This window comes from Camelina sativa, chromosome 13, assembly GCF_030686135.1.
Source record: "Camelina sativa cultivar CO46 ecotype springtype chromosome 13, ASM3068613v1".
NCBI lineage: Eukaryota > Viridiplantae > Streptophyta > Magnoliopsida > Brassicales > Brassicaceae > Camelina > Camelina sativa.
In genome coordinates, this window is record NC_141892.1 from 21,263,742 (window position 1) to 21,276,384 (window position 12,643).

General features: G+C 35.4%; 2 protein-coding genes across 6 annotated transcripts; both read right to left on the bottom strand.

Moving 5' to 3' along the window:
- Positions 1-3,230, bottom strand: LOC104720741 (subtilisin-like protease SBT3.8). Of its 2 annotated transcripts, XM_087482209.1 has the most exons (10): positions 3,132-3,230; positions 2,970-3,061; positions 2,783-2,880; positions 2,536-2,691; positions 1,758-2,434; positions 1,564-1,652; positions 1,236-1,484; positions 1,034-1,148; positions 761-953; positions 1-677 (listed from the first exon to the last, which is right to left on the bottom strand). In XM_087482209.1, the coding sequence occupies exons 1-10, from the start codon at positions 3,228-3,230 to the stop codon at positions 106-108; spliced, it is 2,340 nt and encodes a 779-aa protein (XP_087338335.1). In that variant the 3' UTR covers positions 1-105. The 2 variants fall into 2 exon arrangements, with proteins under 2 accessions (XP_087338335.1, XP_087338334.1); XM_087482208.1 differs by having other exon boundaries at positions 1,034-1,484.
- Positions 3,231-3,892: 662 nt separating this feature from the next.
- LOC109128475 (subtilisin-like protease SBT3.6) lies at positions 3,893-7,766 on the bottom strand. Of its 4 annotated transcripts, none has more exons than XM_087480943.1 (11): positions 7,513-7,766; positions 7,090-7,125; positions 6,908-6,999; positions 6,718-6,815; positions 6,408-6,563; positions 5,633-6,309; positions 5,457-5,545; positions 5,138-5,386; positions 4,932-5,046; positions 4,661-4,853; positions 3,893-4,578 (listed from the first exon to the last, which is right to left on the bottom strand). In XM_087480943.1, the coding sequence occupies exons 3-11, from the start codon at positions 6,928-6,930 to the stop codon at positions 4,007-4,009; spliced, it is 2,172 nt and encodes a 723-aa protein (XP_087337069.1). In that variant the 5' UTR covers positions 6,931-6,999; positions 7,090-7,125; positions 7,513-7,766; the 3' UTR covers positions 3,893-4,006. The 4 variants fall into 4 exon arrangements, with proteins under 4 accessions (XP_087337069.1, XP_087337068.1, XP_087337067.1 ...); XM_087480942.1 differs by having other exon boundaries at positions 7,090-7,171; positions 7,481-7,766; XM_087480941.1 differs by having other exon boundaries at positions 7,481-7,738.
- Positions 7,767-12,643: the final 4,877 nt, after the last annotated feature.

Here is a 12,643-nt window from a genome sequence, read left to right on the forward strand (position 1 = left end):
TGTAGCTTGATCCAGTTTTGTATTGAATTTTGGCCGCTCAAATTTGATGTAAAATTAAATCACAAATTCACTTTCATTCAGTGTACAAATGGTTACTCTGTTGGTTTAGTTCTCATCGTAGTAGTAAGGCAGAGTTTGCGTTCTCACAGACAAAGGAATGGTGACATTATGTTCAGAGTCACTCCAAGTCAAGCTTCCAAAGTAGTAACCTGTGTTGATTTTGTGTGTGGTCGAAACTCTGACTTTAAAAGAAGCCCGTTTGGTTGTAGAGTTGAACACTAGCGTCTCCGGGCTCACAGTAACTTGGATGCCCAATGGTGGTTCAACCATTACTTTATAGATCGAGTTTAATGGTCCAACGTTAGTGAGGGTTCTGGTGAGAGTCACTACGTCTTTGAGGTTTGGGATTGTGATGGAAGGTAAGTTAAAATCAAGAACAGATGGTTTGGGAATGGAACAGACTGTTCCTTTTCCGACAAGCTGAGAGATCGATGACTCGTTGTAACCAACAGAGCACATGTAGTGAACATAGTCTTCAAGTCCCAGGTCATACACTAGACCTGGTTTTGCAGCTTTCTCAGGATTCACAAGACCTCCACCATAGTCGAACGGATCAGCTAGCTTCCTAGGTGACCCTTCAGCAAAAATCTGCTCACCGAATGGATCTGTTCTCCAAGCTGCAGAGTAAAGACAAGTATCGAGATTAGTATGTTCTTGTTTTATCTCTCTTTTTCTACTATTGGATGAAGAAGGTAAGAACCTGTAGTGACAATGGCTGATCTAATGGCGGCAGGAGACCAATCACGGTGCCGAGCTTTGAGAAGTGCAACAACTCCTGATATTACAGGAGCTGCCATTGATGTTCCAGACAACATAATGAATCCTTGGTCGTTGAAAGTTCTATTGGTGGATGTAGCCGCCAATATGCTCACTCCTGGTGCTGCTATATCCGGCTACATTGCAACATTCATATTATTTAAAACATCTTGAGGCAAAATAATCTAATAGGTCTGGAAAAAAAAACAGAACATACTTTGAGGATGGCAGGCTCAATTGAATTAGGACCTCTTGATGAGAAATCTGCCACCTTTGTACCTACTGGTTGTCCAACAAGTGTTTTAGAAGGTTTTATCTTCACAACAGGCGATCTGCAAATTAAAAATCCATCAGCCTTGTGTATCATCACATTGAGAGTTGCGCTGATCATTGTTTTCTCACAGTTCATATTTTCATACCCTGTGGAACGTATGTAGAAAAGTATATTTGTTCCCAGCTCGTAGTCAACAGAAACACAAGGGAAGTCATCTACACATGGTGAAAGATTGTCGCCAGGGTTTCTTGCAACAATTAAGCCAAGACCACCAGCTTTCTTGACATAAGACACGGCACTTGATACTGTGGTGTAACGTGTTGATGTTGTGAAGCACAACACAACTTTGCCGGCCATTGTACGATTGGAATTGAAGAATAGAAGCTCACAGGTACTGCAAATAGTGTGATGTCACAAGACTGATGTATTCTGTATAGAAAGATTTGGTTAATACTAAAAAACTTTGATCTTACCCAAAAAAACTTTCGTTGCTATTTCCTGGATTCTCCGGGTAAACCAAGCTAGTGAAGCCAAGTTCTGGACCAGTGTACATTGCTTGACCCTGCAATACAATGGTCACAATAAGATACATGAAATCGTATACAATGTTGTGAAAACATCAAACCTAAGTAGAGAGATACATGATGTATATCTATCTTGTTGTTACCAATACTGCTTTATTGTTCCCAAGTATAATAGGTGTGGGAAAGGACCGGTCTAAAGTCGTTGCAGCCACTGTCAAAATCCAAGGAGCCGTGTTTCCTACAGTCTGAGATGCTGGTCCGGAGTTACCACCTGAACAAACAACTGTGATACCCTTTAAAACGGCGTGGAATGCTCCCGTAGCTATGGCAGCGCGAATATCAGTTTCAGGGTAGTAAGGAAGACGATAGCCGATAGACAAGGACAAAACATCAACACCATCATGCATAGCTTCATCCATAGCTTTCAAGAGGTCAGCAGATGAACAAGTATTTATGTCTAAATCATCTAGATACCAACAAGCTTTGTACATTGCTATACGAGCACGTTGTGCCCCACCTCTCACAGTCCCTCCAGCTAAGCCCTTGTAGCTTGTATTTGGGACGTATGAACCACCCGCTATGGTGGCGACATGCGTGCCATGACCGCTATGGTCTCTAGGGGAAATGAAGTCAAGTGATTCCGTGGAGTTGAAGCTTTCGTGCGTCGCAAGAAAACCATTAATGAAGTACTTGGCTCCTATAAGCTTCTTATTGCAGTGAGAGGCGTTGAACATCTCCCCTGCTTCACAGCCTCCTTTCCAGTGGCTTGGTATCGGTCCAATGACATTGTCATTAAATACTTCAGATTCTGGCCAAACTCCTGCAACCTCATAAAATGATTTATTTAGTTGAGATGCTAAGATATAAAGTAAGCAAAAGCAACAAGAGATTTAAAGCAGTGTAGCAAATATGCACAAATACCTGAGTCTACAACACCAATAATAACGTCTTCACCCATATTAGTGTCATTTAGAAGATTTTTCGGATTAGCAGCGGAAAGGCCTAAGTAGTCCCAAGTTTGAGTTGTTGCCAGTTCATAGAAACTATCCGGCGTGACATGAACAACTTCAGGTAAATCTGTTTTCAAAGAGCATCATGTAAAAAAAAATGTCTTATGTTTCTGTTTCCGTTAACGCCAAGAAAATAAAAGACTAGATAAACTATTAACCTGCTATCTTCTTGGCTTGGGACTTGGTAAGCTTCGCTGCAAAACCGGAGAAGCCATGTCGGTAACTGTGCACCAAAGAATTATCGGCATCCTTTTTACTGTAACATGGAACACACCAACGAAATCTGAGTAATATTTTGAGACACTTTTTTATTTAACTTTAGAAAGATAAATTTTCCTGACATACCTTCCAAGAAGTGACCACAACATCTGATGATGAGATTCCGTGACAGACTCAGGATCATCATGTTGCTTCTCGCCTAAATACACTATATGAACCTATTGAAACAGAACCAACTTTGTTAATCTAGTGGCTAAAAAGGAAACATATATAATTGTGGAGTACTACCTTGCTCTCAGCACCGGCTTGTGCAACGAAAGCGCTCTGCCCGTTAAGAATTATTACTAGGCTTAGTACCACAAAACTTACGGTTTTGCAACTCTTCATTCCAAAAAGATGTAATTTACTTGAAGTTTAATAAATATCGAGGAAGCTGATGCATTTATATAGATGTCTCTACTCAAGAAGAGTTTGACCAAGAATGTTTCCATTACATACTTAGAATTGTTCAGACTTTTGCTTGTTTGAATCTCCTAATTTTTGTCATATTGTCCGAATATAAAACTCACACATATAATCTAAAGATATATCAAGCTGTGTTGCTTAGTCAACTAATGATGGATCAAACACACAAATCATATGAAGATATTGTAAAATATAGCAAGTAATGAGGAAATTTACTTGGTATATGCAGCTAATTAACCGATTGGGTTGACTCTCTTGTCCATGCTCAAACAATTAAACTTGAGGTGTAAGCATGCTAGAATTAGTATGCATTTTGACCAAAGAAACACGTTGTTAACCATGCTTCATGCTGTTTCATTAGCTCTACAGAAATCAGAAATAGTCTACTGAAATACAAATTTGGTGAAAGTTGCTCTCTGAAACAATCATTTTTTTCAGAATGGTGATTTGTGAGCTATAAAAATTCGGCTCTGTTAAATCAGCTTTCAGCAAATATGAAGTTCATGAATGTGTCACGTCGTCTAGAACATGTAGCTTTGCCATGTGTGTCTAGTATGATCATTACCAAATTACGAGATGGTACATTTGTAATATATAATGAATACATTACGAGAGCTAAAAAAATGTGTAAACGTATAACTTGTATTATACAGTATTAAATACAAAGCTCACAAAATGGTTAGTCATTAGTTATAGGTTCAATTTTCATCGTAGTAGTTCTGCAGAATCTGTGTTCTTACAGATACAGGCATTGTAACCTTATGCACATTGTCACTCCAGGTCAAGCTTCCAAAGTAGTAACCTGTGTTGATTTTGTGTGTGGTTGAGATTCTGACTTTAAAAGAGACCCTTTTGGTCTTAGCTTTAAACACTAGTGTCTTCGGTGTCACGGTCACTTGAAAACCCAATGGTGGCTCAACCTTTACTCTATAGACCGATTTGAGTGGTCCAACGTTAGTGAGAGTTCTGGTGAGAGTGACTTCGTCTTTGAGGTTTGGGATTGTGATGGAAGGCAAGTTAAAATCAAGAATAGATGGTTTGGGATTTGAACAGACTGTTCCTTTTCCGACAAGCTGAGAGATCGATGACTCGTTGTAACCAGCAGAGCACATATAGAGAACATAGTCTTCAAGTCCCAAGTCATATACAAGACCTGGTTTTGCAGCTTTCTCAGGATTCACAAGACCTCCACCATAGTCGAACGGATCAGCTAGCTTCCGAGGTGATCCTTCAGCGAATATCTGCTCTCCAAACGGATCTGTTCTCCAAGCTGTAGAAAATAAATGCTTACTGAGATAAGTATGTTCTTGTGGAGGTAACTTGATAGATTAAATGATGAAGATAAGAAGAACCTGTCGTGACAATGGCTGATCTAATGGCAGCAGGAGACCAATCACGGTGTAAAGCTTTAAGAAGCGCAACAACTCCTGAAATTGCAGGAGCCGCCATTGATGTTCCTGACATCATATTGAATCCTCGGTCGTTGAAAGTGGTATTAGTGGTTGTAGCCGCCAATATGCTCACTCCTGGTGCTGCTATATCCGGCTGCATTACATACAACATTAGTCCAAAATATGATTGTTTGATGAAAGAAAAAAGAGCATGTGAATGATTCTAGCATACTTTGAGGATCGCAGCTGCAATCGAATTAGGTCCTCTTGATGAGAACGTTGCCACCTTTGTTCCCACTGGTTGTCCTGTGAGTGTTCTAGAAGGTTGTATCTTCACAACAGGAAATCTGAAAACCACAGTTCAGGTGACACATAGTCTCAAATACGGTGTTGCTTACTTTCGTACAAATTCTAAGTGGTGAAGATATAGTAGCATACCCATTGGACCGTATGTAGAGAAGTATATCAGTTCCGAGCTCCCAGTCAACAGCAACACAAGGAAAATCATCTAGACATGGTCGGATAACATATCCTGGTTGTCTTGCGATGATTACACCGATACCACCGGCTGTCTTCACCGAACGTGCAGCACTCGATGCAGAAGCACTGTAAGGTGATGTTGTGAAACACAACACGACTTTCCCCACCATTGTAAGATTAGAATTCACGGAGAGTTCCTCACAAGTACTGCATTACAAGAACCAGAGGATGTCAGAGTATTTATCTTATTCATATTGCAAGACTGACTGAACATTACCCAGAAAAACTATGGTCGCTCTTCCCTGGGTTCTCTGGATAAACCAAGCTGGTGAAGCCAATTTCTGGACCTGTATACATTGCTTGACCCTACAATATAATGGCCATAACTCACAATAAGACACAAATTGTAATCTGAGTAGAACAATTAATAAAGAGTGAATATCTTGCTGTTACCAATATGGCTTTATTATTGCCAAGTGTAATAGGTGTGGCAAAGGAACGGTCTAGAGTAGTTGCAGCCACAGTCACAATCCAAGGAGCTGTGTTTGTCACGGTCTGAGCCTCAGGGCCAGAGTTACCACCGGCACAAACAACAGTTATACCCTTTAAGACTGCATGGAATGCTCCAGTAGTTATCCCATCGCGGATATCAGTTTCGCCATACATAGGAACGTCAGAGCCTAGAGAGATTGACAGAACATCAACACCATCATGCATAGCCTCGTCTATAGCTTTTAAGATGTCAGCTGATGAACAACTCATTATGTCTTCATCATCTAGATACCAACAAGTCTTGTACATTGCTATACGAGCACGAGGTGCCCCACCTCTCACAGTCCCTCCAGCTAAGCCCTTGTAGCTTATGTTGGGCACGTATGAGCCACCCGCAATGGTGGCAACATGCGTGCCATGACCATCATGATCTCTAGGAGAAATGAAATCAAGTGATTTTGTGGAGTTGAAGCTTTCGTTCTCCGCTATAAAACCATTGATAAAGTACTTGGCTCCTATGAGCTTTTTGTTACAGTGAGAAGAGTTGAAAGCTTCTCCTGATTCACATCCTCCTTTCCAGTGGCTTGGCACCGGCCCAATCCCATAGTCGTTAAATACTTCAGATTCAGGCCATACTCCTGCAACCAAACAGAACATTTTAGTCATAGAGACATTAAGAGGAGGAGTCACAAAACCAACACGAGAATTAAAGAAATATACAAGTAAACGCTCATACCTGTGTCGATAACACCAATGATACTTTGTTCACCCATATTAGTTTCATCTAGAAGATTCCTTGGATTGGCGGCAGAAAGGCCTAAGTAATCCCAAGTCCGAGTTGTTTTCAGCTTGTAGAAACTATCCGGTATAACATGAACAACTTCAGGTAAATCTATTGCCAAACAGCATCAGCAATGAAAAAAAAAAAAAAAAAAAAAAAAAAAAAAAAATCAGACAGGCTGGTTGAGACAGTTGATATCTCATATAGTTTATGTCCTAGGTGTCTGATTCTTGAAATGCCAAAATGTGAGAATAAAAATGAGTACCTGCTATCTTCTTGGCTTGGGTCTTGGTAAGCTTTGCCGCAAAACCGGAGAAGCCATGTCGGTAACTATATACCATTGAATCGTGTACATCTTCTTTACTTTTAACATGGAACAAAATGCAAGAAATCTGAGTAACTGTTTGAGACATTATTTATACCAGAGTAAGAGAAACTACCCTTTCTTTAGATACCTTCCAAGAAGTGACCATAACATCTGATGATGAGTTTCCGTGACAAAATCCGGATCATCATGCTGCTTCTCACCCAAATGCACTATATGAACCTATTATTGATTATCAGAAACAGAACTATGTTAGGTCTCCTCTTATATGTTCTCTGATGAAAAGAACTATCTTTAATCATCCTCAACTACCTTCCTCTCAGCACTGCCTTGTGCCACAAAATTTCTCTGCACATTGAGAAATATTACCAAACTCAGTACAAAAATGGATGTTCTGTAATTCCTCATTCCAAATCACAAAGTCAAAGAGAGAGATGTTAATACTAATGAAGGAGAAGAGAATAAATCGTTTATATAAATATCTCCTAAAGACGTGTTAAGGCCAAGAATGTTTCCATTTTCTTGGAATCGTTCCCAAGTTTCATCATAGTTTATAATTAAAACCCTAGTTGCTAACACACAAAATCTAAAAGAATATATATCAAGATGTGTCTGTGTGTGGCTAAGTCAACTGAAGTATAGTTTATTGCAATGTACGTAAGCAAACACAAGTCAAACAGAGAAAATGAGATGGATGATTAACCTAAACAACAGAACAAGTAAGTCTCCCCTTACGGTATGATTCTTGCTCAATGTCGCTTCTTTGGCTAATTTTAGAGCTTTACTTGGTATGTTTCATGCTGTTTCTAGTGTTCCAAGCCAAAACATAGCTTCACAATGCTCTCTTCAACAATCATCTTTCTTGACAAATCAGAAAAAATATTTAGTTAGAAACAAAGGATCAAGACTTGAGTCTTCGGTGGCCGATGAATAACAGCGCCGGAGATAATGGGGACTTGACGGTGAGAAAGAAGAGATGAATCGTCGTCAGAATGTTTGTTGTTTAATGGGCTTGGCCTTAATAAATTAATAATGGGCTTTTATGACCCAATTGTACGCTTACGAACATACATAATGGACTGAGCCTACATAGTGTTGCAATGCAGCCCCTGATATACCAGCACGAGGAGTGAGCATATTGGCGGCTACATCCACCAATAAAAACTTTGAACGACCAGGGAGGATTCATCAAATTGTCTGGAACATCACTACATCAGTGGTTGCTCCCGTCACTTATGAACAAAAGAAAACCATGTCCCATTTAAATATATCTTATTATATAAATTTTGGTTCTCAAAGTTAATAACTCATCCGATCGTGACACATGTTAATTTTAACTGTTAGAGATCAAAGTTCAAAATTGATTATACTAAACTTAAAAGCTAAACCCTAAAACAATTGAAACTTAAAAGTTATCCATGTTACTAGTAACTCATTTTTATCCATGTCATGATCATGTTAATAGCTAATTTTTTTTTTTTGATTTTTTAGAGATTCTTTTGTTTTTAATAGAAATTTGTGTAAATTTGATACTTGTCACGATCTTATAAGTTAGTAATTTTTAAAATTGACATGTGTCACAATATGGTGAATTAGTAACTTTTGAAACCATACTTTATATAATAAGATAGGTGTTGTATAATCAGTTATGTTAATTAATTTTAATTTATTTAACAATTATAACAAATATTGGACAATTAATTTTCCTAAATATCAGTATTTTCTTTTATATTTTTATTTATTCAAATTATAAAATATCAGAATATATAACTTACTTATATACAATCATACATATATTTCTCTTGAATTTATTTTTGATTCTTCAACTTTTATAGTAATTTTCTTTAGTATTTTTGAGCATTCGGGGTAAAAAACATTATTAGCTATAAAATATTTTTTATTAATTATGCTATTAAACAATTAATAAGAGTTAATTGTTCATAGAAACTAACACATAACTGAAAGTATTTTACAATTAAAATTTTAAATTATTTTAAGTTAAATATATTTCCTATAAAATCATTTGAAGTGCAATCAAACAATATTAAACAAAATATATAATAAAACTCTTACATTAATATCATAACTGAGTTTTCATACAAGAACATTAAAAAAAAAAACTATCTAGGATTAGAGATATGGTGAGGTTAGGACAATCTGGGAATGATTATTTATAGAATAAAAGGTGATGTTATATTTCTAAATAATTTTATTATTGGAGTTACCACTATAATTTATAGAGTGTTTAAATGAAAATTAGTGGAAAAATACTAAAATATTCAATTCAAAATTTATGTAATTTCAGTTATAATTCAGTAGTAAAATGTTTATTTAAAGAATGGACTAATTATATAATGAAAAGTAAATATTATGTGAAATACCAAATATACCATTAACACAATCATGATTCAAACACATTTACCACAATGTATGTTGTTGTTTTTTTTACCATTCAACATTATCTCGAACCACTTGTTCCGCACTAACTGAACTTGCCTTTCTTTTTAACAAACTGCACTTAAACCACATTTAATTCACTTTTCTAACACGCTTGATCAGCTGATACTATTAGGAGTAGGCTAATACAATGAACCATCGTATAACACTTCAAAATGACTTAAACATGTGGTTCACCTCTACAAGTCAAAGCTATATATATAAAATCTATTGAGATTCCAGCATTTTATATCTAATTGGATAGGAGTGTTACCATATTTGGTACCAACAATCATGAAGTTATTGAACAAAGAATGTCTTCTAAACCCTACAATTAGAAAATCAGAAAATCAGAACTCACATAATTTTTTATCTCATTTTAAATTTGTAACCTTTTTTTTGTTTTGAACGAATTTAAAATTGTAACTAAGAGATTTTTTGAACGAATTTAAAATTGTAACTAATAGATAACAGTTCACCAAAAGATCTGTTATGATATAATATTTTTCTTTGTCATCAATAAAAATGTATATTGATACCATCAACATGAACATCTAGACTAATTCAAATATTCATTAAAGCCATACTACCTATATATAAAAGCTGATAAAAAAAATCAATTTAAACAATCTAAACACATGTATAAGACATCTTTAAAAAAATCACAATAATACGACTTGTTTTTTTGTTAACCAAACAATAATTAATTGAAAGATAATTCCAAGATTGGCTGCACAAACCGAAGAAAATGAGTTTACAAAATAAATTACAAAAGTAAGAGATCTCGAGGTTCTAGCAACAATGTAAGAGAAATCATTTGGATCAAATCTACATTCTCGCTTACATTATTTCTCTTACAGCTAATGGCCCTTGCATTATGAATAGATTTGTTAACTATATTATTGCAATGTGAATTGTTGACAGGTGCTTGGGGAGAATCTTTACCCACTTGTGGAGGAGCATGAGCCAGTTCATGCAGCGAAAGTTACTGGTATGTTTCTGGAGATGGATCAAACATCTGTCAACAATTCACATTGCAATAATATATTTAACAAATCTATTCATAACGCAAGGGCATTGTTATAGATGAAAAGTCATCTAAGGTGAGTATAATTGAATTAATGTAAACCACATACCGAAAATCAGACGAGAAGACCAATAGCAAAACCATATGAACCAACATTGTCTTATAAAACCAAAACAAAATGTACGACTATAAACCTAACAATTATCCATAACCAATATATAAACCAAATTAGAAATAATAATAATATATATGTAGATTATATATATATATATATATAAACATAATGTCACCAATTTTAGGCATTTTTGCCAATAAGAAGTTTAAAATCAACTCTCTCTTTTTGTCAACCTTTAAAATCAACTTTATTAGTGCAAACATATAAATATTATATAGTCAATTTGTGGTAAAACTTGTGCATCGATAGTTCATATAATTAGTGTCAATTACTCATTTATATTTGTAATACAAACATGTATCTCTTCGCATGATAAAAGTGATAATTCATGTAGCCCATCTAAATAACCAGTTTCACGTTATGTTGGTCTTACTTTTTCAAAAGTTTTTTTGTTCGATTAGTGTCACATAGTTATTGGTATTTTCATTTTTTTTCCAGAAATTATGGTGATCAACATCAAAGTTGTCTGAAGGGTCAAATGCATCACAATTTAAACTTGTTATCTCTGCAAACGTGTTTAAAGAAAATTTTATTGGTCTACCATCAATCAAATACCAAACCTCATGAAAATGAACTCTCTGAGCAGCCCATGTATATTCTAATTCAGCAAACTTTATAAACACTTCAAGAAATGATTTCTTCAGTTTATCCCACACGTCCACCCATAATCCTTCTTTCAAAATCTCAATTTTGGACACAAAGCAATTGTGCTTCATGCTTCTATGTTGCAAAGGCAATTTCCCTTTTTCATGAAGTAAAGGAGGATATTTGATGCTATTGGTCGAAGACGTCATTCCTAAACATACAAAATGAGAGCATGGAGTAGCAAACAAGATGATAAATACTTGAATAGGTATAACAAACATGTGTGAATACTTTAAACTAATTCAATATAAAGATCTGAAACTAAATTTTAAAACCATCGAGAAAACAAAAATTGTTACATATATACTCAAACTAATCCAAACAATTAGTTTAATATCTCATTTAGGTAACACAATCACCAATTTGAAGCTATGCAAATCTATTTTCACAGCATTCATTGTCGAACTGGCAAATATTATGAAGAAACAGCCACTGATGCATTTGAAGATTCACCATTAGCGATCTTGCTATTGAAGAGAAAGATCTCCAACACATACTGTTAATCACAATTGCAAATAACAATTCAGTTTCTATTTTAATAATCCATTAAAACATTCACCGTTTGTCTAGGAAACACTTAGAGAAAATCGAACACCATCGAATATAACCCGCCCAAAGCCAAATACAACGACGTTTGTCTCTGCCCGAAACAAAGAACACCAGTGATTAGAGTTCTTATAACCTGCCTAAAGCCAAATACAACGGCGTTTGTTTCTTCCCAAAACAAAGAACACGGATGATTAGGATTCTTATTCGCCGGCGACAGGAATAATGTTTTTTTTCTTTGGACTGTAAAAAAGGTTTACTCGTGTTGTGCATGAGCATTGAATTTTGTTTTCTTTTATTTATTTTCATTTTCTATTTCAAATTTTGTTTTCATTTTTATTTTCTAGTTAAATTGTTTATTTATTAAGTATTTGGGCTTTTGGTAATTTAATCACAATATTGTGTCATTCTAGTTATGACGTAGGAGAGGGAGTCAATCCAACAATTTTCCTCCAAATTTGAGTCAATCCTGTCTATTTTTATTAATTTAATTAAGCTTTAATTTTATTTTATAACACGATTCCAACTAAACAAGGAATTGATGAAAAAACTGGAATGAATATAGTATTTATGACAACATGTTTGATAACTAGTTACTTGTTTCATACCGGAACGCTAGTCTATAAACAAACAGAAATACAAGAATATGATCTCAAAAATGAATCTGACAAAAGATAATCAAGAAAAATAAACAATTAAATTATTAAAAAAAAAACAAAAAAAGTTGCACAATTATAATTCAAATATCTACAAATTGTATAAACATCCATGTCAAAAGCAATGATGTCCTTGAGAAGGATCAAGAACAACAAAGAAACATACCCAATATGAACAAACCGAGAGCGAAAGCTCCACATATAGACTAAAAGGAGAGGGTTTGAGGAACATATATATAAACATGATGAGGGTTTTGCTCAACCAAGTATCTTGCTTCCTGATCAATGTGCTCGAGACTTTAAGATCAATTAAGAAAATTGAAACTTGTTCAAGAATCAATAATAGTGACGCTGAGCAACATACTTCTTAATTTATGTAGA